This window comes from Gymnogyps californianus, chromosome 3 (assembly GCF_018139145.2).
Source record: "Gymnogyps californianus isolate 813 chromosome 3, ASM1813914v2, whole genome shotgun sequence".
In the NCBI taxonomy this organism is placed as follows: Eukaryota; Metazoa; Chordata; class Aves; order Accipitriformes; family Cathartidae; genus Gymnogyps; species Gymnogyps californianus.
Window position 1 is genome coordinate 66,650,770 of NC_059473.1, and position 22,076 is coordinate 66,672,845.

General features: G+C 39.7%; 1 protein-coding gene across 1 annotated transcript in view; it reads right to left on the reverse strand.

The window, feature by feature from the left end:
• Positions 1 to 3,106: 3,106 nt before the first annotated feature.
• The window catches only part of TMEM200A (transmembrane protein 200A), a 56,999-nt gene continuing 38,029 nt past the window's right edge, over positions 3,107 to 22,076 (reverse strand). Inside the window, exon 2 of the mRNA XM_050893924.1 lies at positions 3,107 to 5,138. Coding sequence (XP_050749881.1) covers positions 3,647 to 5,122 — 1,476 coding nt within the window. The 5' untranslated portion in view covers positions 5,123 to 5,138 and the 3' untranslated portion in view covers positions 3,107 to 3,646. The remainder of the gene's footprint in view (positions 5,139 to 22,076) is intronic.

Consider the following 22,076-nt stretch of genomic DNA (forward strand, 5'->3'; position numbering starts at 1 on the left):
TATACTGGGCATGACGTTCCATGGTATGGAATATCCCTTTGGCTAGTTCAGGTCAGCTGCCCTGGCTGTGCTCCCTCCCAGCTTCTTGCACACCTGCTTGCTGGCAGAGCACGGGAGACTGAAAAGTCCTTGGCTTAAGATAAGCGCTACTTAGCAACAACTAAAACATCAGTGTGTTATCAACATCATTCTCACACTAAATCCAAAACACAGCACTGTACCAGCTACTAAGAAGAAAATTAACTCTGTCCCAGCCAAAATCAGGACAAGGATGCAGTACCGTAACATTTCCTCTGGCTAAATGGAAGGTTTAGCTTCTTATTCCATGAAAAGGCTTGTGGTGTAGCTATGCAATTATTTTCTCTGATGACAAAACTAGTTTAAAACTTCCTGTCTTTGGCTTCCTTTTCACCTGCAGTTATACCAGAGCAACTCACTGTGGGGCTGCACAGACCATCGATAACGGAAATGAAATTTAAAAAAGTCTGTGAAATGGATCAGCAACAGATTGAATATATTTATGCCCTAAAGATACAATTTAAGACATGCTCTTGTCTTCACCAGTTCCTTACTTGCCAACAGTACACGGCTCCCATTTTGGCCACTGTAAGGTTCCTAACTCTCCCCATGTATTGCAAAGGGTTCAGACATCTTTGCCCTACTGCAGTTTCTGATTTCTATATATGAAGACGTGTTTAGGCCTTTTGAACGTCTACAAGTTTTCCTACCTTGAGCTTGAGTTGGAACTACCAAAGGGATACGGAAGGACGCAAGGTCCTATATTACCCTCAAGGGAGGGGATCCTTCCCCTCTATATGGCACTGGTGAGGCCACACCTGGAGTCCTGCGTCCAGTTCTGGGCTCCTCAGTACAAGAGAGACATGGACATACTGGAGCCAGTCCTGTGAAGGGCCACAAAGATGATGAAGGGACTGCAGCACCTCTCCTATGAGGAACGGCTGAGAGAGCTGGGACTGTTTAGCCTAGAGAAGAGAAGGCTCAGGGGGATCTTATCAATCTCTATAAATACCTAAGGGATGGTGCAAAAAAGAAGGAGCCAGGTTCTGAAAAGAGCCTGGTGCCCAGTGACAGGACAAGGGCCAATGGGCACAAACTGAAATACAGGAGGGTCCCTCTGAACATCAGATAACACTCTTTTACTGTGAGGGTGACCGAGCACTGGCACAGGTCACCCAGGGAGGTTGTGGAGTCTCCATCCTTGAGGTTATTCAGAAACCATCTGGACACGGTCCTGGGCAACTGGCTCTAGGTGGCCCTGCTTGAGCAGGGGGGTTGCACAAGATGACCTCCAGAGGTCCCTTTCAACCTCAACCGTCCTGTGATTATCTGAATGAAATATTCCATTTTTGGGCAATTTGGGAATATTTTTGTAGTTGGTCTGTCAACCACGGACTTTCTTTGTATGGTGCTATTTTGATTTCTTGCTTTAAGTCAGTAGCTTTACCTTGGTCTCCCAAGTGGGTAAATTTTTCCAGAGTACATTTTTCAGTACCAGGTATCTATGTTAAAATTAAAAGCTCATGCCTTGCTATACTTACAAAAGGACCACTATTCCCACATATGCTGGTACCCAAAAAACAGTCTTTTGAGCTATGATTTAATGTAGCTATTAAGGAAATAAAAGCTTACATCATTCATGTCTTTAATAGTGTTTTCCATTTTTATAAGAATACTTACTGCCAAACTAAAAAGAACAGGATGTTCTTTTTATACAAGATTTCCTTATATCAAAACCACCTTGAATACATTTCACATTACATGGAACAAAAATATTCAGCCTCTACATGTGTAGGGATGTCATTGAAATCAATTAGTCATAGCCAAATATCTAGTGGCAGGCTAATATATTAAACAATGTTATATACGTTACGATACCTAATCATACTTTGGTATGGAAGATTTGAGATCATAGACGAAAAATAGGTCTTACAACAGATATATGTAGATAGACATTTTATTTTATTTCAAAAAATAGCAAAGGTCTTAAGAACACAAACCAGAAAGTTATTAAAAGCTTCATAGCAAAATATTTAGCCAACTCTGTTACAATATATAGGCTTGAGGTTCTAACAGTTAACACTATGCCTCAATTCACTGAGCAAGTAATGCTCCTGATACATAAACATCGCGCAGTTGAAATATGGAGCTCAATATTAAAAAAAAAAGAGAAGGTATTTTTATCTTTGATCTTTCACAATCAAAGTAATTGAAGAATAACAACATTTTAACAGGTTTGATTCTTTTTGGGAAAAGCCATTAAAAATAATTCCTGAGTATTTAGGTTAAGTGAATATATCAAAACTGACCAATTAAGACCAACATCCTGTTAGGTGAGCCTTGCAGCTTGAAGTGACATTCTCTAGCATGGCTGTCACGGCAGGATCACGGCCTAAATACCTTAGTGAAAAACATGAAAACCTTCTGGTATGCACATTCAAATTCTCATTTTCTTTAGCAATAGCCTACAACTGTCAACTGTGAAGCTTGCTTTGCTGAGAAAAACATTGTTTTAAATGTCACTTCCTTTTGCAAAATCTTGTAATGCAAATTTCCACAGCTAAGCCTCCAGTGAACTCACACACCAATAATTCTGTGAAATATATAAATAAAAATTTAGGCAAGGGGCTTTCATACTATGTTAGTATACATATTGAATTATATGCTTTGTATCAGTATTTTGAACATAGAGATCTAGTTATTTAGCTTCTTGCTATTGTAATGAGAGGCAATATATTCATTTTCCATTATTCTCTTCAGATGCATGTCACAATATCATCTTATTATACACCATGTTTCTAAAATCCTGTTGGCATTCCTCATGTTCCTACGATTTTAATTGAATCTGTATATTTTGATTTTAAAACTGCTGCCAATCAAAGTGGTTTAGAGAACTAATCCCAGAAGAATTTTCAGATTTCTTACTTTATATATGTTTTTCCAGAATTACAGGATTAAATTACAATGGCTGTAGAAAGATTATTGTACAAAGCATAGTTAATAATTCACAACACTGGTATTCAACTCGACCAATTACAATGAATTCACAAAAATGGTTTTAATTATACCCACTCTTTTCTATCCACCCACCCCAATATGTAAACAAGTTTCTCACAATGACAATGGCAAGACATCAGTTACCGAGATGTACCGTATGGGAAAGACAACACCTAGGATAAAGGCCTGGATTTGACAATTCCAGTATGTGCTCCTGCTTACTTCCCATTATAGACTGCAAGCACCGTTTTTAGACTCTTGCAGTCATTAAATAAACAGAACTTACAGGTAAATGGAGCTTTTTTCCTAATGCAGGCTTCTGGAGTCAAATTGATAAAAAGTAACATGCTTATATAGAACAAAAGAAATCATGACTCGGGAAAAATTGGAATCAGTTGTACCAAAACTCTCTGAGCAATGATCATGTACAGTATTGCAGCTGTATGTTACTAAGACAAAAAACTCTTGGCATTACAAAGATGAAGATCTCTGTTCACACAAGCCAATTTTAATGGGCTATTAAGCATTTGGTTAAAAACAGGCTTGTACTAGTCTCACTGAAAAGGAAACACTTGTCAAAATGTTCTTTTAAAAAATACTGTATGACATCTTCTAAATTGCAATTTAAATATTAAAATCTTGTTTCAGAAGTTCCTCGCTTCAGGTTGTTACTCAAAAACTCATCATGTTCAAAACTCAAATTATTATGAGATCTTGATATCATAAGAAGCTTTTCCTTGTTAGTAAAGTCTTTCTTGACTGCTGCTTGTGGCACAAGTAATCTATCCATTGGGTCCTCTTTGTTTTCTAGTTTCATATATCCTTTACTGTTGCTCCGATCCAGCCTGGGCCAGCTGGGGTGTTTCCTTTGTTCAGCTTGGACAGTGAGCGTAGACGGACCCCTGTCCAAGTCAAGGGACTTCGAATGTGAAGACAGAAGATGCAAAGATGTGTTGGACCCAAACTGTTTCCTGGCAGCGCCAGGGGATAAAAGCTTTCCTGTGCTTGGTCCAAGAGTCATAGAAGATTTGAACTGATCAGATGGTGTTTCCACAAATGAATTGTGTCGTGGCAGCATGGTAGCAGCCGGTCTGTAGGATTCATTGGTATCAGTTAGTGGAATGGCCAGAGAATCCATCGATAGATTTCTAGACCGACTCCTAGCGATCTCCGAGTCCTTAGTTATGTTGTCTATACTGGGCTCATCAATAACACAGTTATTCAGTTTAATTACTGGCAGTGTGAAAGCACTAATGGAAGATGATACAATGGATTTTGTTTCACACTTTATAGAGCTAGTGTTTTTGTCGTCTGAAGCCTTGCTGGAGTGAGGGTAAAGTCCAAAGACTGAACCAGATTGCTCAGTCAGCAGAGGTGGCAGGAGGCTACCAGCGGTCCTATCTTCATTTAGGGTAATCTCATCTTCTTCAGCAGAACTATCCATTCTAAAATTACTCTTGAAGCCAGAGAAAGGCGCAACAGTGTTTGCAGCCAGCCGTGATGCACACGAGCTCCCGCTGTGCCTGAGTTCTCCTTCCCCCAACAAGCCAGTGAAGGCACCACTCAGCTGCTTTTGTTCCTTGATCCTCAGGGTGTGGATGTCTATTACAGTGGAGTATATGTCTCTCATGTGTATGATTTTTGTTTCCTTGTCACGGTTTTCATGCAGAATGGCATTTGCGCAAATAAAAATGAAGATTCCAATGCCCATAGTAAAAGGACCCAGCATTTTCATCTTATCCGAGTGCACATGCTGTTCAAAGAAACGAAGTAAAATGCTTCCTTGGCTTCTCAGGACCTGGGTTTCATTTACAGATAGATTATCTTCAGATCCTAAAAGCTGTTCCTTTTGGGGCCAGTATCCAAGGATGGCCATTGCAATTCCAAAGAACGCGATAAGCACTCCCAAAACAAGGAAGAATCCCGATGGAGAATAGAGACGGATTTTGCCCCTGACAATTACTACATCTGCCCTGGGCCGGCGTCTAACTGGTTTCTTCTCCTCAGAAGCTGGTGCTGTGGCAAGATTTACATGTTGCTGAGATCTGGCAGAGTCTTGCCTTTTTAAGGCAGCCAGTCCTGTTATGACTCCTCCAGTTGCTATCATAGTTCTATATTGTGCCCTGGGAAAAAAAAGAAAAAAAAGCAGAAATATTGAGGCAAGCAAAGGTTGTGTCTGCAAATATAAATAGCACTTTGTTAATCTGTAGATATTTCTTGATAATCAAAATATTCATGACTTTTAAAAAGCTACTATATCTTAATCCAGTTATGACACAGTACCAGTTTTGAGATTCACATGCATCTTAAAAAAAATTTCCAAAAGTCTTTTATCACTGTAAATATAGGTAATAAATCTTCCACCAGTGATACAGGCAGTAGCAGAAAGCTAGTGCTCTTAGTGGTAATATATCAGGATTAAAGACAAAAATATTCAGAAGTCTTAATAGAAGATATATCTCCAGACTGGTCTGCAGCAAAGTCAATAATATTACCTTGTATGTGTTTTAGATAATTTTAGCAGTTTAGCTAGTAGTTCTTTTAAAAACTTCTATGACACACAATGACTATGAATACAGATCATTCTACATATCCTCTTTATGAGATCCTTCCTTATAGATTTCACTATATATTAATACATATTTATTCCATCATTTAAAGAAGCTTTTATTAAGCCTATTCAGATCACCTGAGTCTCAACTACAGAATCATTTTTGCCTTTCCTAATAAAGCTGATCCTCTTTTATGCATATCTAGATCTTTTTTCTCCCCTTCTTGGTTCCTCATGGACTACAAATCAAGTAGCTCAGTTTAGTTTACCAGATAAGAAATCTTCATAAATTTCAAGTTAATCAATTCAAAGCTTCATCATTTTATCAGGCAATTTTTTCATTTTAGACTTACTTTCATACCTGGCTGTCTATTACATGAGAAACATTAACCAGCATGGGTTTAAAAAGAGAAAGCCATGTTTGATAGTTTTTTATGAGTAAGAGTAACAAATGAAACAACACAGTTCAGGATAATTGTATTTTATTTTACAAGGCATCTTATAATCAGATTCAAAAATAGTTTCTGAGCCTAATTAATGAATATTAGAATTAATACTAGATAATATTATAGAGTAAAATTAAGATACTATAAGCCAGGTATGAAAAAATTATGTTCTCTTTGGTGGTCTTACTAGGCTCAGAGATAAAGAAAGGCTGACAGTCTGTTGCAGAGGAAAAGGCTCCGTGTCAAAGCTGGGGATGGTTTAACAAGCAGACAAAGCTAAAGTTGGACTGGGTGAATACTGTGAGAGGCTGAAAAGCAGAGGCAAAGCAAACCGGTGACTGCTTGCAATTTACAGCCAGTAATTTTCACCAGATCTCTTAAAATATTTATGTTTTTTTAAAAAATCTTAGCAGTGCACCCATGAAAAAAAATTATTAGCTCTATCATGGTATGAGAAACAAACAGACAGACGCTATATTTGGACACCATCATAGATTTCCAGCACTGCAAGCAGGTGTCACATAAGCATATCTACAAACAGAAATCGGTCCAACCCACCAATTATGAACTTGACTATGAAATTAATAGGGAATTCGAGATAGGTGGCCAAGTGGAAGGACTAACTCAGAAAAAAAAAATTATCCAGTGTTCATTATTATCTGTTCAGCAGCAATTCAGATGACAGACAGAAAGAGTAGCAACCTGAACTCCCTCCGTGGACCATCATTATTAAAGGACAGAGTGCTTCCTCTCTCTCTGTGAGAAACCTTTTCTTTACAAAGAAAAGACCTGAAAAAAGGCCTAGAGTACTAAGTATACAGCATTTTCTGAATTTCTGAAAGAGAAATTCATAGCATTATTCCAAAAACCTCAGAAATTTCACTTGTAGTGTCAGGTTTCATGTTTCTAATCTCTCTGGAAGTTCTCACCCTTTACAATTCACTTCCATTTTTATGCTATCATCTGAGCAATTTCAATAGTTCAATGCCAATTAATTTCTTGAATGCTTCATGAAAAGCCATTTTTTTTAATATAACAACTCAAAAATCCCCCAAAGAAAGTTATTTGACATTGATAGCCTTTAAAAATTAAAACAAAACTTTCTCATATGCCTATGTGTTTAAGGGTTTCTGCCAAAACAAAAGATCATTTTTCTGTAAAACAATGTTTTGAATCTCTAGACAGAAATAAACAGGACTTACCCATTATAAAAGCTGCTGTATTTTGTCATGACTCAATTAAATGTAATTAGTTTTCTCTATGAAATAAATTAAGAGAATTATGGTGTATCTTTACTGAAATGAATAATCATTTAGCTATAATCTAGTTTGTTCTATTATTCTTTTCCAGATACCAGACCTTTGGGGGGGACAAGGAGTTTCTATATTCGTGTGGTATTTTACAGGCACACATCAACCCACTCTGTCCATTCTCAGGGCTGCCAAGGAACTGCACAGGCATGGTAGGTTAGTGCTAAATCCACAGCCTGCCTCTTGGCAGGATTTGTTATTTTGAGTACTGTACTGTGCTGTGCTTATCACAGCTACCTGGATTGCACCAAAGGGCGAACGACGTAAGCTCACATCTGCTTGCTAAATATTTTAAACATACCTCTAGCAAGAGCTCCTCTCTAACTCTGAAAAGTAGAGCAAATAAAAATGTTCTTAAAAATTACATCTTGGGGTGTCTTTCTACAGAAAGCTCTCATTTGCAAATTTTGCAAAAATTGCAGGAAAATCACATCTCAATTTCATTATTAAATGGTCTCCAGTAACTTGAAGGACAGACAGAAATTGAGACCTCTTAAAGTGAAAGTGAGAGAGAAAGCGAGATCTCTCAAGCCACACGGCTGGCTTCCTCACAGCATTTCAGGGGAACGTGTTGTTCCTCTGTTCACTTTACCTGCATCAGAACTTGGGCGCAGGGGAGAGAAGGTCTGGCTGCAACAAGATACAAACATATTTTATACATAGAAAGAGTCTCTTTCCTATTTCTTGAGTTCACATCAGTATTATTAAATCTTCTTTCATGGAAAAAATCACAACCAGGTTTGTGAATAACAATTTGTAATAAGCCACAGTGTTGGTAAGGCTTATAAGCTATTTAACAGCTGAATTTTGATCTCTTCTACATCTAATAAAATCAATGGTATTAACAGACATATTGGTATGAGATGATTTCACTTCATGCTGACAGCTTTTCAGAAGCCAATTACAATGAAATGCATATTAAGATGGAAACCTTTTTTTAGAAAATATTATGTTTAGAATAAAGTGACATTGTAGATACATTTGATTTATTCTGCTAATCTGTTTAGTTTCACCACATAACAGCCATAATGAGTGCCAGTGACAAATGCTGCTTCTCTTATTTAACTTAGTACAGCGATTACATTTAGTTTTACTCTGAAGTCTGAATTCAAACTTCTGAACAAGCAAAGACTTAGAAGACTTTGACTCAGAGGTAAATAAAGATTATGCTAAGAGCTCAGACAGCATCTCTTTGGTGGCACTGTGAATGACACAGGCTGGCTCTAAAACGAATCAAATAATGGTAAAATGGATGTGGAATAGAGAACAAAAAGAAAGGGACAGGCCTGTAACTCATTTTATAAAACACAACCATCTTCCTGATACAAAAGCACCACAGCTGCCAAGCTCCTTTTGAAGAACAAATGTTGAGTGACTCTCTAACCTCGTAGCTGCTCTGTTCGTTTCATCTTCAGCGAGAACATCAGGTCCAAAGGCCTGGACAGCTTAAGGTTCTAGCCTTGAAAGAAGCAGTGGCCCAGATTTACCTCTACATTTAGCTTCACTTTGCATTGTGCTGTTGTTACAGAGCAGCCCTGACACCAGCCCCGTCAGCTAAAGATCACCCAAGAAAAGCCTGCCTTGGTACAGATCCTGTAAAGGAGCTCCTGCTTGCTCTTGCTCTTGCTCTCTCTCTGCATTGTTCGCACAGAGAATGACTCAGGCTCCTGACACTTCAGTTCTAACCTCTTCAACGGCCATTAGCAAGATGTACTTCACCTTTCATCCAGGCTGTAGGCTAAAGCCAGTTCTCTGCATCTGGCATGCTTTCTAGGAGATGCCTTAAAAAAACCCAGCAGCAAATGGAGTAACAGGCTGTTATGTGCCCCCTTAGTATGAAGAAAGGATGGAACCCTCAGTAGATACTACTGGTAGTTATCTCAGGTGACTGTAGCCTCAGTAGGGCCTGCAAAGAGCCATGTAGCAAGGACAGAGAAATGGAGACAAAGGGAAAGACCTGGATAACTGGTGGGTTGACCCTGGCTGGACACCAGGTGCCCACCAAAGCCGCTCTATCACTCCCCCTCCTCAACTGGACAGGGGAGAGAAAATACAGCAAAAGCCTCGTGGGTCAGGATAAGGACAGGGAGGGATCACTCAGCAACCACCGTCATGGGCAAAACACACTTGACTTAGAGAAATTAGTTTATTACCATTCAAATCAGAGTAGGATAATGAGAAATAAAACCAAACCTTAAGAACACCTTCCCCACACCCTTCCCTTCTTCCCGGGCTTAACTTTACTCCCCATTTTCTCTACCTCCTCCCCCCGAGCAGCACAGGGGGACAAGGAATGGGGGTTGCGGTCAGTTCATCACACGTTGTTTCTGCCGCTCCTTCCTCTGCAGGGGGAGGACTCCTCACACTCTTCCCCAGCTCCAGCGTGGGGTCCCTCCCACGGGAGACAGTCCTCCACAAACTTCTCCAACCTGAGTCCTTCCCACGGGCTACAGTTCTTCACGAACTGCTCCACTGTGGGTCCCTTCCACAGGGTGCAGTCCTTCAGGAACAGACTGCTCCAGCGTGGGTCCCTTCCATGGGGTCACAAGTCCTGCCAGCAAACCTGCTCCAGCGTGGGCTCCTCTCTCCACAGGGCCACAGGTCCTGCCAGGAGCCTGCTCCAGCGTGGGCTCCTCTCTCCACAGGGCCACAGGTCCTGCCAGGAGCCTGCTCCAGCGTGGGCTTCCCACGGGGTCACAGCCTCCTTCGGGCATCCACCTGCTCTGGCGTGGGGTCCTCCACGGGCTGCAGGTAGATATCTGCTCCACCATTAACCTCCATGGGCTGCAGGGGGACAGCCTGCCTCACCATGGTCTTCACCATGGGCTGCAGGAGAAACTCTGCTCTGGTGCCTGGAGCACCTCCTCCCCCTCCTGCTTCACTGACCTGGGTGTCTGCAGAGTTGTTTCTCTCACATCTTCTTACTGCTCTCTTCCAGCTGCTGTTGCACAGCAGTTTTTTCCCCCGTTCTTAAATACGTTATCCCAGAGGCGCTACCACCGTCGCTGATGGGCTCGGCCTTGGCCAGCGGTGGGTCCGCTTTGGAGCCGGCTGGCATTGGCTCTGTTGGACATAGGGGAAGTTTCTAGCAGCTTCTCACAGAAGCCACCCCTGTAGCCCCCCTGCTACCAAAACCGTGCCACACAAACCCAATACAGTAACACCTGCAAAAGTATGGGTGGGTAAGGAGCCACAAGAGGGGCTGCAGCCCATCTAAGAAGAGAATACTGGAGCCAGAGGAATAAATTCATGCAGGGAAGGTTTGCAGACATGATGCAAAATGGGTAATGATAAAAGCAGCGTCACCCTGGGATGTGGAGTGACATCTGCTTTTTCCTTACATTACACTGGCTACCCAAGCCAAGGCTGCTGGAGAGGCTGGAAGGGATTCTCCTTTATCACCTTTCCATATGGGGAATGGTTGCTCAGATGCTCAAGGAAAGGCTGTCATAAAGGAAACTTAAGAAAGAGGGTAAAAACAGCTTTCACAAAACAGTTTGTTGTGAGTAACCACTCCACTTGCATTCGCCAAGCAAAGAATGAAGTATTTTCCTAACCAAGTTAGGAGGTCAAACAAATCAACAAAGAAACAGTAGGTTCACTCTGTGATACAAAGGTAAGGCATAGTAAATTATCATAGACAAACTGTAATTTAGCACAGGTGGGCGAGGATCCCTCTTTTCTACCAGTACATCAGGCTATCACTGACAATCAGACAGAAATATGGTGCATTTATGCCGCCGGCATTACCCGTATCTGACTTTGCCAGCCTAGAGAAAGGATGGGAGGCGGGAGGCAGGTGACCTGGGGACTCGTTAGAGCAGCTGCAGAGCACAGAGCAACCTGAACAGCCTGGACACCTCCACAGGGAGGTATGGCAGATGAGTGACTCAGAGTCCTTTTGAAGCTAGGAACTGTCTACACAAGTAATACCCAGTTATCCTTTGGAAGCTAAGCAAATGACAAAATGGGTGGGATAGGATTTCATGGGATTTGAGCCCAGTTGACTCACTGATTGATTATCCCAGATATAAGAGATGTGTCAACTGCAAGAACCTATTACAGACTGCACATTTCTGTTTTACCAGCAACTGAGGCAAGAACTGCTATTTAGACAATGGCTCTAATGCTAGGCAGCCTAGGAAAATCTGAAAGATGTGTGTGCAAGAGCACAGATTCAATGGAAGGAACTGACTTCATAGCATGTTCCAGTGGCTCCAACTAACTTCTCCCGGTTCCACAAACTATAAACTACTTATTTCTCTCTTTTACCTAAGAGGCCGCCACCTTAATACCCCTCTTTCCTCCCTAATGACTAGCATCACCTTAACTGTATTGCTGTCAACTAACTTTTTTTAGAGATGGTCTAACTATTAAAAATCTAATTAACCTCTCAGCAATTGTTCTCAACTTGTAGCAAGCTTTAAAGCTCGGGGCTTCTATTTCAGGTGCTGAAAGCTTATCTAATTTTTTCAACTATTCTGGTACTATAAAAGTTATTACTTCTATCTACAATTTAGTCTTTTGAATACATACACAGTCATTTGAATTATACTGAGATCTTACACTTAATTTTAAATGTATACTAGCAGCAAAGATGGGAAGCAAACTTAAGAATACTAGAATTGTATTTCTTTATTTGTTTTATTCCAGATACATTTCAGCGTCCCTTACCACTTACAGTCTTTGTTGTTTGCATATTTTTTTCTCATTTACTGTTTGAAAAATGATTGAAACTTAATTATGTGAAATTATCAGAACTGTACATGCTATTTCCCTGTAATTTAACTTTATGTAAAACCTTCTGAAAAGTACCACTCTTGTGTTTCAGCAAAGAATTAAACGTCACTACAGTAAGAAGTAGTATGTGACAGAACCTGATTTATATTACCATAGCATTTCCTATCTTACTATTTCAGCTGATTAGGAAATTTATTTCCCATTAGTACTTGATTTGTTATCATTTAAGTGATTCAATTTCAAATTTTAACAAGAGGACAAATTTTAACATCAAGGAAAGTTTCTTTTGCCTTTGATAAACCTAGAGTCCTAGAAATGAAGGAGGTATGTCAGACTGTTTACTCATAAAATATTTCTCATAATCAAGAATGCAAATGATAAAGTAAAAAGACAACTGATAACATAACTGAGTAAACAAATCAACATTAAGCTGTATTTAACACATCTATACTTTTCTCCTGATATACAATATATACATATCAATATGTTGTCTATGCATAGAGGTTGTCATCTGGTACAATCTGTTCTATTCCAAAGGCAAAAATATGCAACTTTATAGGCCCAAAGGGATTAATCATTCTGGTAGAGATAATACAGCAATAGCCAAACAGAGGGTAGTTCCACAAGAAGCAGAAAAAATAATCTCAAATTACATTTTTATTTAGCAGTTTAACAAGCAGCCCCCTCCAAGTGCCTAGCACACCAATGGGACTACCTTATGATGCATCTTCCTCCTCATATTCATTCCTCAAAAAATGACCTGGTTGAACAGATTAAAAAAGAAAAGCAAGCAAAAGACATCTTTGTAGTCATGATTATGGGGTATTTTAAGTGTACTTTAATTGACAATAGGTGAGAAGAAAGCACGTGCAATATGGTATTAAAAATCTTCATAACCTCAGCTGGGATTTTAAAGTCATGCTGCAAAAGCCAAGGATAGGAAATTGCATGCCTATTTAAAACATTAAAGCTTTGAAATTTCCAGCTGAAACAAACCCTTTGGGTTCAAATGCCCTTTAATGATGCCTCTTTTAGGCTGTAAAGGGATAAGCTTCGGGACTAATCATGTCCTTTTAACCTCCTGGTTGCCAGTCAGATTATGGAAGCAGGCCAAATTGTGCAAGCAGTTTCATAGCATAAAAAGGAAAAGGCAAGCTGCACGTGGGTCGGGCAACGCAAGAGCACCAGGGTGTCCGAGTGGCAGCAGTAGGCAGAAGGTCCATTGCAGAGATTAAAAGCTGAGGTTCCCTGGATATTGGTAGACCATGCAGCTGTATCAAATGGTCTGTATTTGCTTTACAATAGTACCATGTTAAATAGTAAAATCTTTGCACTTGTAAGTGGAAAATAAAAGCTTGGTATTAAGGACATGTCAAAATCTGTTGGGAAATTTGAAGTCTGACAGTGATCCATTTATTTAAAAAACCCAGATCTGGCAGTGGTTTTCAAATCTGCACTGTACTGGTCCAAGCAAGACCACAGGGGTCCAGCAGTTACCTCTGCAGAATCTGTGGAAGATAACTAGGCATGGCACATCAGAACTTTCTTAAAAAAACTAAAATTTTTACTGCTTTAAGGAATCCAGGAGGTCCACAAATTGTGAAGGACAGAAAACCACTGATGTGGAGTGGATCTAGAGGATGGACTGAACACACATTGGGAACAAAAGAGAAGCAGCTCATTGTTCTACTATAAAAAGTTGGATACTGAAACAAACTAAGAAGGGAAAATGAATTTTTAAAAAACCCAGGCTTTAATGAGAGTTATGAGATCTCATTTTTATACATATTTCTATAACTATACTGTGTCACATTGGTTTGAAACATATGCAAAGAGGTACCTTTACATTGTACAAAGGGGCATAGTTCCCTCTTATCAAAGTGCCTTTGATGCAACTTTCAGGTGTGGCAAGTAGTTGAAGGAGCCACACTGAATCCACACTGAATATATCAAATCTCCGTTTGGACTCACATTCATCCTATTTCATTAGCAAGCCTGGGCCATGGCATTCCCTATCCTGACCTTTATGACTGTCCACCGCCTTATGTTAAAGCAGGACTCTCACAGCTACGAAAGTCCAAGTATGACTGTGAGTAACCCGACTTCCTAATCTAGCCTTCCTCAAGCTGTTACACTAAGTGTCTGCATAATGACTCAGTGGAAAGGTTATAAAATTACCCAAATTCACAAAATTACAATAAAAAATCTTTAACCCTCTACTGTTATTCGGAGGGGGAAAAAAATAAAATCCCAACCAAAAAAAACCCCCCAAAACCCAGTGAACTAGTCTTATAAAATTATACTTCATTACTACTAAGTGAACCTCTCAACTTGGGCAAGGAATAGAACTTAGTTACAAAGATACAGCTGATCAATACCCAAACTTTCACAGCTAATCAGTTTGCATCCACAGTAATGCAAGCCTCTCCTTCCTTTAGAAAGCACATGGAAGTGAGCTTGAAGAGCGTCATTTTATTTTTCAAACGAAATTTTGGGACACACTGTCCAAGACAGCTGACTCAGCAGGTCAGAGCCCTGGTTCATATACACAATGTGGACACAGCATTATATGATCATTGGATAATCCAAACTAAGTGGGAGCTCAGGAGGTGTCCAGCCCAACCTCCTGCTCACAGCAGGGCCAGCTGCATGGTCAGACCAGGCTGCTCAGGGCTGTGTCCAGTCTGGTCGGGAAACACCCCCAGGACGGAGCCGGCACAGCCTGCCTGGGCAGCCTGCGCCACTGCCTCACTGCCCCATGGGCAGAAAGTTCCTCCCTATATCCAGTCTGAACCTCTCTTGTTGCAACTTATGTCTGTTGTCTCACGCCCTAACGCCATGTGGCACTTGTGAAGAGCCTGGCTCTGTCTTCTTGATCATCCCACTGCAGGTACTGGCGGGCTGTTGTTAGGTCCTCCCAGAGTCACCTCTTCTCCAGGGCTGAACCAGCCCCACTTGCTCAGTCTGTTTGCAGGGCAAGAGCTTCAGCCCCCGACCTCCCTGGGGGCCCCACGCTGAACTTGCTCCAGTCTGCGAATGTCTTTCTTCACATTTTATTAATGTGAAATTCCTTTTTTGAAATCACCTGGGATTTTATTTGGCTCTAAATTAACTTGAAATAATCAACTAATAACTATGGAATTTGAACTATAAATTGCAAACTCAGAAATACTGATAAATATAATTGTAAGCTAAGTGAAGATGCTTGTTACCCAGATTTGGGGAATGCTGTGACTGCAGTCTTAAATCACACCACACAAAAATTCCTTTTGAATGCCTTCATCACTTACAGTATCTGCCATATACATTAATTATTTCAACTATTATGCCAAGGTCAAAAGTAAGGTGAACACCCAGCAATACTACACAAAGATGAATGCCTGAGCTGCTTATCCTCTTTGCTATTATTTCTTCTTCAGCCTGATCCTTTCAGTGGGTCATATATTGTAATTCTGTGCAAAATCAGCAACATTCAATATTGTCAGCATTACACAGAGCTCGTTAGCCACTCACAAAAGCACAGAGCGCACATCAAAGAGAAAGAAGGAACCTGAGTTTCTGTATTTTGCTTTCAAGACACTGCTCTATGACTTGGCCTAGATTTGGTCTACAAGCTTTTGCCTGGCCCAGTTGCACTCACTTTTAAATTCGTTCCATCCTTAACTACATCTACTGGCACACTGCGGTAAATCAGGTGTGAGTCTACAGAAGTTCATGAATTTTACCAACATAAAACTCACGTAACATGAGGTTGGCACCAGGTCTCTTATGTCTAGAGTCATCATAGAGTCTTCCCAGTCATCATACACTGAACCAAACATGTTCTCAGGCCACAAAACACCTGTCTCATGCAGTGCAAATCCACCTGCCCCACCATCATCACGTGCAATGTCCCGCATTCCCAGCTGTCCTGCTCTCTGTAGCTGTACCAGCTTAGCTCAGGCCCTAGATGACAGACTAAAGAAACGCAAGCTCTCAGGCACTGGATGTATTTGTTTGTGGAATGCCTACTGTAATCTCTGTATTCACTGTATTAAATTACCAACACATTGAGAGCTGTAACTTGTTTTCAGAAGTGTGCATGGATAACTTCTTTACCTATGCACAGAAATTTTCACTTCCTATGCACAGATACATCATGTCCTGTTCCAAAATATATTACAGAACTACAACAAAAAACAAGAGGGAGCTAAAAAAAGACTGGGGAAACAAAAATGGGAAGAAGCTTTATAAGATTTGAAGAAAAGGTGTTTAAAAGGTGATTGACTAATAAAGTTTTTTCATTTTCTTCCCAGAAGAAAAAAATAGAATATACACACAGGAAAATAAAAGCTGGATATACTAGGCTTTACTTTTGCTTTTATTTGCTTGCATTCTCCAGTTTGTCTGAGTTTTTCTGCTCAAAAACAGCTAGGGTTTTTTTAGCCTAAATTGAGTAAGGTGATAACTGTCCTTTATGACTAAAGCGACAAAATCTGTTTCTAAGCTATTTTAGGACTTCAGTTTGCGTAAATCCATTTCCTAGTGAAAATCAGTACTACAAATGAAAGCAGATATTGGCTATTTAGCTAAATATTCATAATTATTTTAGACACATTTGTCCATTCACATTATTAGTATTCATATGCAGTAATTAGAAAAGATCTTGGGTTATCTATGTTTACAGGTGAAATAAGCAGACTATTTTAAATCTTTCATGCTATGCAATCTATCTGCTTTCAGTATAAACAGAAAGTAAAGCTTTTTATTGAAAATAATCACTTTATGAGCACAATCTAATTTAGAATGTGTAAAAGAAGCATGTGGATCTTTATGTGTTTATTTCAGTTTGCTTTTTTCCAGTTTTTATCTTTTAGATATTACAAAGAATAAAACACTTAATAAAACAAAGTGTTTTGTTTAAACAAAACAAAAAAACACTTAAATAAAACAAAGAATAAAACACACAAGCACTAGGATTGCTAGTTCTTCAGTTCCTATGCACAAAATTTCGAATAAAACAGTGGCAGGCACTTGCTGTGGAGGTATATAAGCACAAACAGTGCTGGAGTGCTTTGGCTACCGTTTACACTCACATCATCTAGCTTAACTAGCAATCTGTTACTTGATTTAGTCAGAGGCGAAATCTCCAGCCTAGACATACACTTAATGTAGGCAGTGACCAGCTGTCATGAGACCAAACAAATGTCCTTATCTGCTCTACATGCTCAGTTAATCATGTTAATTAGCACGTTCTAACAACTGTAATTTCCCACTGTATACAAGTCCAATGATTGTAAGATCAAGTAATATCAGAAACAAAATGAAGTAGGTATTTCAAAGAAGGCTTAAGTAATATACATATTAGATACAAAATCAAATCTATTTGCTCCACAACTAAGATGTCTGAGCAAAGCTTTCCCTCTGACCTAGAAAATACTTCTTGTTCTATAAAACGTACAAACTCAAAGGAGTAGGAGTTAGCATTCTCTGTTTACTGTCAGAGACCTAGGACCAGTTTTTCAAACACACTCAAATAATGCAAGAGCCTAACTCTGAAAAGTACTTGGGTATCTACACTGTTGGCCTGGTTTCAGCTGGGACAGAGTTAACTCTCTTCTTAGTAGCTGGTACAGTGCTGGATTTTGGATTTAGTGCGAGAATAATGTTGATAACACGCTGATGTTTTAGCTGTTGCTAAGTAGCGCTTATCTTAAGCCAAGGACTTTTCAGTTTCCCATGCTCTGCCAGCAAGCAGGTGTGCAAGAAGCTGGGAGGGAGCAGAGCCGGGGCAGCTGACCCGAACTAGCCAAAGGGATATTCCATACCATGGAACGTCATGCCCAGTATATAAACAGGGGGGAGTTGGCCGGGAGGGGCAGATCGTGGTTCGGGCATCGGTCAATGGGTGGTGAGCAATTGCATTGTGCATCACTTGTCTTTTCTTGGGTGTTATTTCTTTTTTGTTGTTGTTGTTGTATTCCTTTTCATTACAATTATTATTATTCTTAGTTAGTAGTGTATTTTGTTTTTACTTTAGTTATTAAACTGTTCTTATCGCAACCCACGAGTTTTACTTTTTTTCCTTTCCTCCTCCTCACCCCACTGGGAAGGGGGAGGGGGAAGCGGCTGCGTGGTGCTGAGTTGCTGGCTGGGGTTAAACCACGACAACTGTGTAGTTGTATTTGAAAATCTCAGTGCATGACAGAGGTACAAAAAAGATGTTAAGTGCCCAACTTAGCAGAACTGAAGGACCTAGGACCAAAAAGTAACTGTGAAAGCCAGAAACTTAACCCTGCTACCTATCTATTAACCCTGGCAGTATAGTTTTAAATTAGTGGCCTGGAAAGTGTGGCATCCTGGGTGCCAGGCCCCTCCACCAGCAGGAGACTTTTTTCCATGTCATTAGAAAAGTCCACGCAAGGTGGTCTTTGGAACAAGAACTGGAATTTGGGTTCCCTGAGTGCCCCAGCCACAAGGTGAGAGTGTTTATATGGGCAACAGGAACAGCTGCTTCAGCACTGCTGTGGCCCTATGCTATCGTTATGCTCATCTGGTCTGTCACTGCCTTCTGAAACCTTCTTTGATGACGATGATCTAAGGAACACTAGAAAAACACGGGTCAGCGTTAGGATGTCTTTTACACTGAAGACCTTTGTGCAAGTTAACTTACCCTGCCAAGAAGCAAGACAAACCAGCCCCTCCTAAGGTCTCTGTTGCTGTAACTAGCAAGGTCACAGTATCTGAGCTGTCACATTTAAAGATAGTTCCAGCATCTCTACACTAACTTTCAGTGACTCAGGGGTGCAGGTGGACTCTCAGATAGTTACAATATAATTATATTCATCCACAGGGGCAGAAAAATCAGTGTCTGAGGTTTAGGTTATAATATGTTGGCAAACCAATTAGGCCATCATTAGATCATAGCTATTATTAGGACATGAATAATGGAATGAAAATTTTCTTGGGTCTCAGGAATCCCACAAAAATAAGTAAACTGGTTAGTGTGATGCTACTCCCAGTATGTCAACAATAGTTTCAAATGCTAGATACAAAAAAGGGATAGTCAAGCACTATTTCATAGAGAATGGAAAGCATAGTTCAAAAATAGTTTTGGTATCCCACATAGTCAAACTTTTTTGTCCATTAACGGATGTCACAGAAATAAATTATTATTAAATTAACAGTAAAACTCATCCATGTCTTCCACTGCAGACTGGAATGATCTAGCCAGACATCCACATGGGGGCATCAGTAGAACCTGTAAGCATCCACACTGCTACTCAGCTTGTTGACCAGTAAACACAAGTTACAAAGTACACAGAAGAGCAGGAGTTTCAAGACACAAATTAATATTTCACATGTATAAAACAACAGAAATGTCAATATGAAGGCTTAAGATCATTCCCATTATGTAAATTATCCCTCACAAACAATTTCTTCTGTACTTTTAATCAACTCCATTATCACTTGCATTATAATGTACGCATAATGTGTTGGGTGTGCTGTAACACTCAAAACTAAGAATACTGCAAACAGGAAGAACCCACAGGGAGCCAAGTAACCTATGTGTAGTGAGATGCTAAGAAAAAGACATGTTGAAATACTGTGGGTCACATTTATGGAATTGTATCTTGGTAGCAGAATTCATTTGTATATATACATGATTTGCTTAGCAAATCCCTTTTTTCTTTTACCATGAATAATCTGTGAACAGCATTGGGGGTTAAAACCAAACAATTCCTTGGTAGTACATGAAGTAAGGCCAGTTAAATACAGCAGAGGAACTGCTACCTCCCTGCTTCTACTTGCTTCCAGAATGCCCAGGTGTTGTTCACACAGGGGACTTCACATCTAGCACAAAACTTTCTTTTGTGACCCTTAAAAGATCTGCCTCCCTCACCTCAGACATCTACACTCCATCCTGTTGCCCTACATTTCAAATACACACGGCTTTTCCATGGGACTGAGGCCTCTGAAACATGGCAGAGTTGCTGTTACTTCATTTTGCGTCTATGAATCAGCATATGCCTGTCCTGCTATTTTGCAGAAAAACAGCTTCATCCAGTTGTTCCAGTTAGATTGAGTCCCTGATAGAGAGTTTGTGGAACACTAGGCTGCCAGGCCTGAGAAAAATGAGAATATTCCTAATACATACATGTTTTACATGGTACTTACATTCCTAAGCACCATTAGGAATGATAAATGGTACTTCTAGCTAAAGCGTGGTGCCCTAGTAAAAACCTATTAATGGATGCATTGCCGATGGCGTGTTAGCTTTTCAGGTGTGTTGTGCAATTTCAATGTCCTCCATTCATAAAGTCTATACATCTGTGTTTTACCATACTTGAGGTACCCTGTGTAATTTAAAACATGATCTCAGTTGACCTGCATGATCAGGATAGATGTCAACACTGACTGATACTAGGTAACATTTTAATTTCAGCAGGAGATGTCAACTTTTACTAGCATGTATTACAGGTTGCAATTTATTCACAAATGACTTGCAGTATTTTTTTTTAGCTCCTCAAGGTCCTCACATTGCTATTGCTACATCATCTTATGCTATTAATATTTTACTTACTTTTCTTTAGCCTGGATATGGTCACTGTTAATTACAAAGATAAATATCAGTTTATTTTAATGAATATCCTCCTGACTTACACAAAGCCAGCATAATGTTCAGAATCAAGCACTTACAAGTAAGGCTCGCTTAAACTAAAATGAACGCATGACCGAAGTTATTTGAGGCATCTTGTTAAAAACTGTTGGTTGATCTGTGATGCAAATATAGACACCATAAACAACTAAGAGATTATTTCAATAAGGAGTTAAAAGTCAAGAAGACAGAAAATAGAGAGTCAAGTTTTTCCAATTAGTGTAAAATTTACATTTATGTCTTATGGCTTTAGGGTCTTCTCAGCTCATCACAGAGCATTTGTAGGTATCAGCCAGTCTGGTATGTCTAAATCTTTAGCCCAATTTCTGAATGCATTGCTGAGGAGAAAAGAAAGTAAAGGTCAGCAAAACTCAGCAGACTACCAAGTACCAACAGATACAGTATGGATTTTTTTTTTTTCTTTTAAGAAACTAATGCAAAATTACCAGCTCTGTGTAAGAAATGCAGGATAAAGAAACAGGAAGAGGGAGATAAGTTGAAAATGTAGTTACAGGTTGAGCAGCTTTTTTTAGGGGTGGATTTTGTCCTGGTTTCGGATGCAGTTTAGTAACTGCACCATAAACTTTTCAGTTCGGAGTGTAAAGGAAAGAGTGAAATACAATGTCACCAGTTAATAATTTTTTCAGTAGAAGGCTAGCAATGTGTTACCAAATTACCTGAAACAGATTTATTTAGACAGCTAAAGCAACAAGCAAAAACAAAATTAAAATTATCCACACAAAATTGTATGTATTCACTAGAAGTCATAGAAAATATACAGAATACTTTCTAAAAAATGTTTATTTGTGATTCGTCTTTTCTCACAGTTGTGTTTAAAGGTCACCATTCAATGCTTGTTCCTCCTAGTGGAAAGACAGCAGCAACGCCAATGTTAAGTACCGAGTAAGATGCAACAGACATTAAAATACCACAGACATTATAGAACAGTTGGGACTATCCAGATTAGTGCAGTTAACACCAACCAGAACATGCCTGAAGTGTAACCAGTCTCTAGTTTCGTGAGATACCATCCTAACGGATCAATTCTGAAGATGGGTACTCTTTCACTTCCTTGTGAAAGCCTTGAGGGCTTTGATTCTGCAGAAAAGGCACTTCCTAGAAAACCATGGGTAAAGTAAATGGGTTAGACAGATGGATTAGTACATATATACACGAGTTCAAGTTCATTATGGGACTAAAATGTGAATAAAGTAATTACCACTTGTTCCAGGCAATGAAAGTACTGCAGCAATGCCACAGTAAGCCAGATATATGAGAAAGTAAAACGACAACTGTTATTTTTTCTAAAAATGTGCCCAAGAATTAGCAGAGCAAATATTAGAAGGAAGAAGTTCTGTACAACATGAACCGAGCTT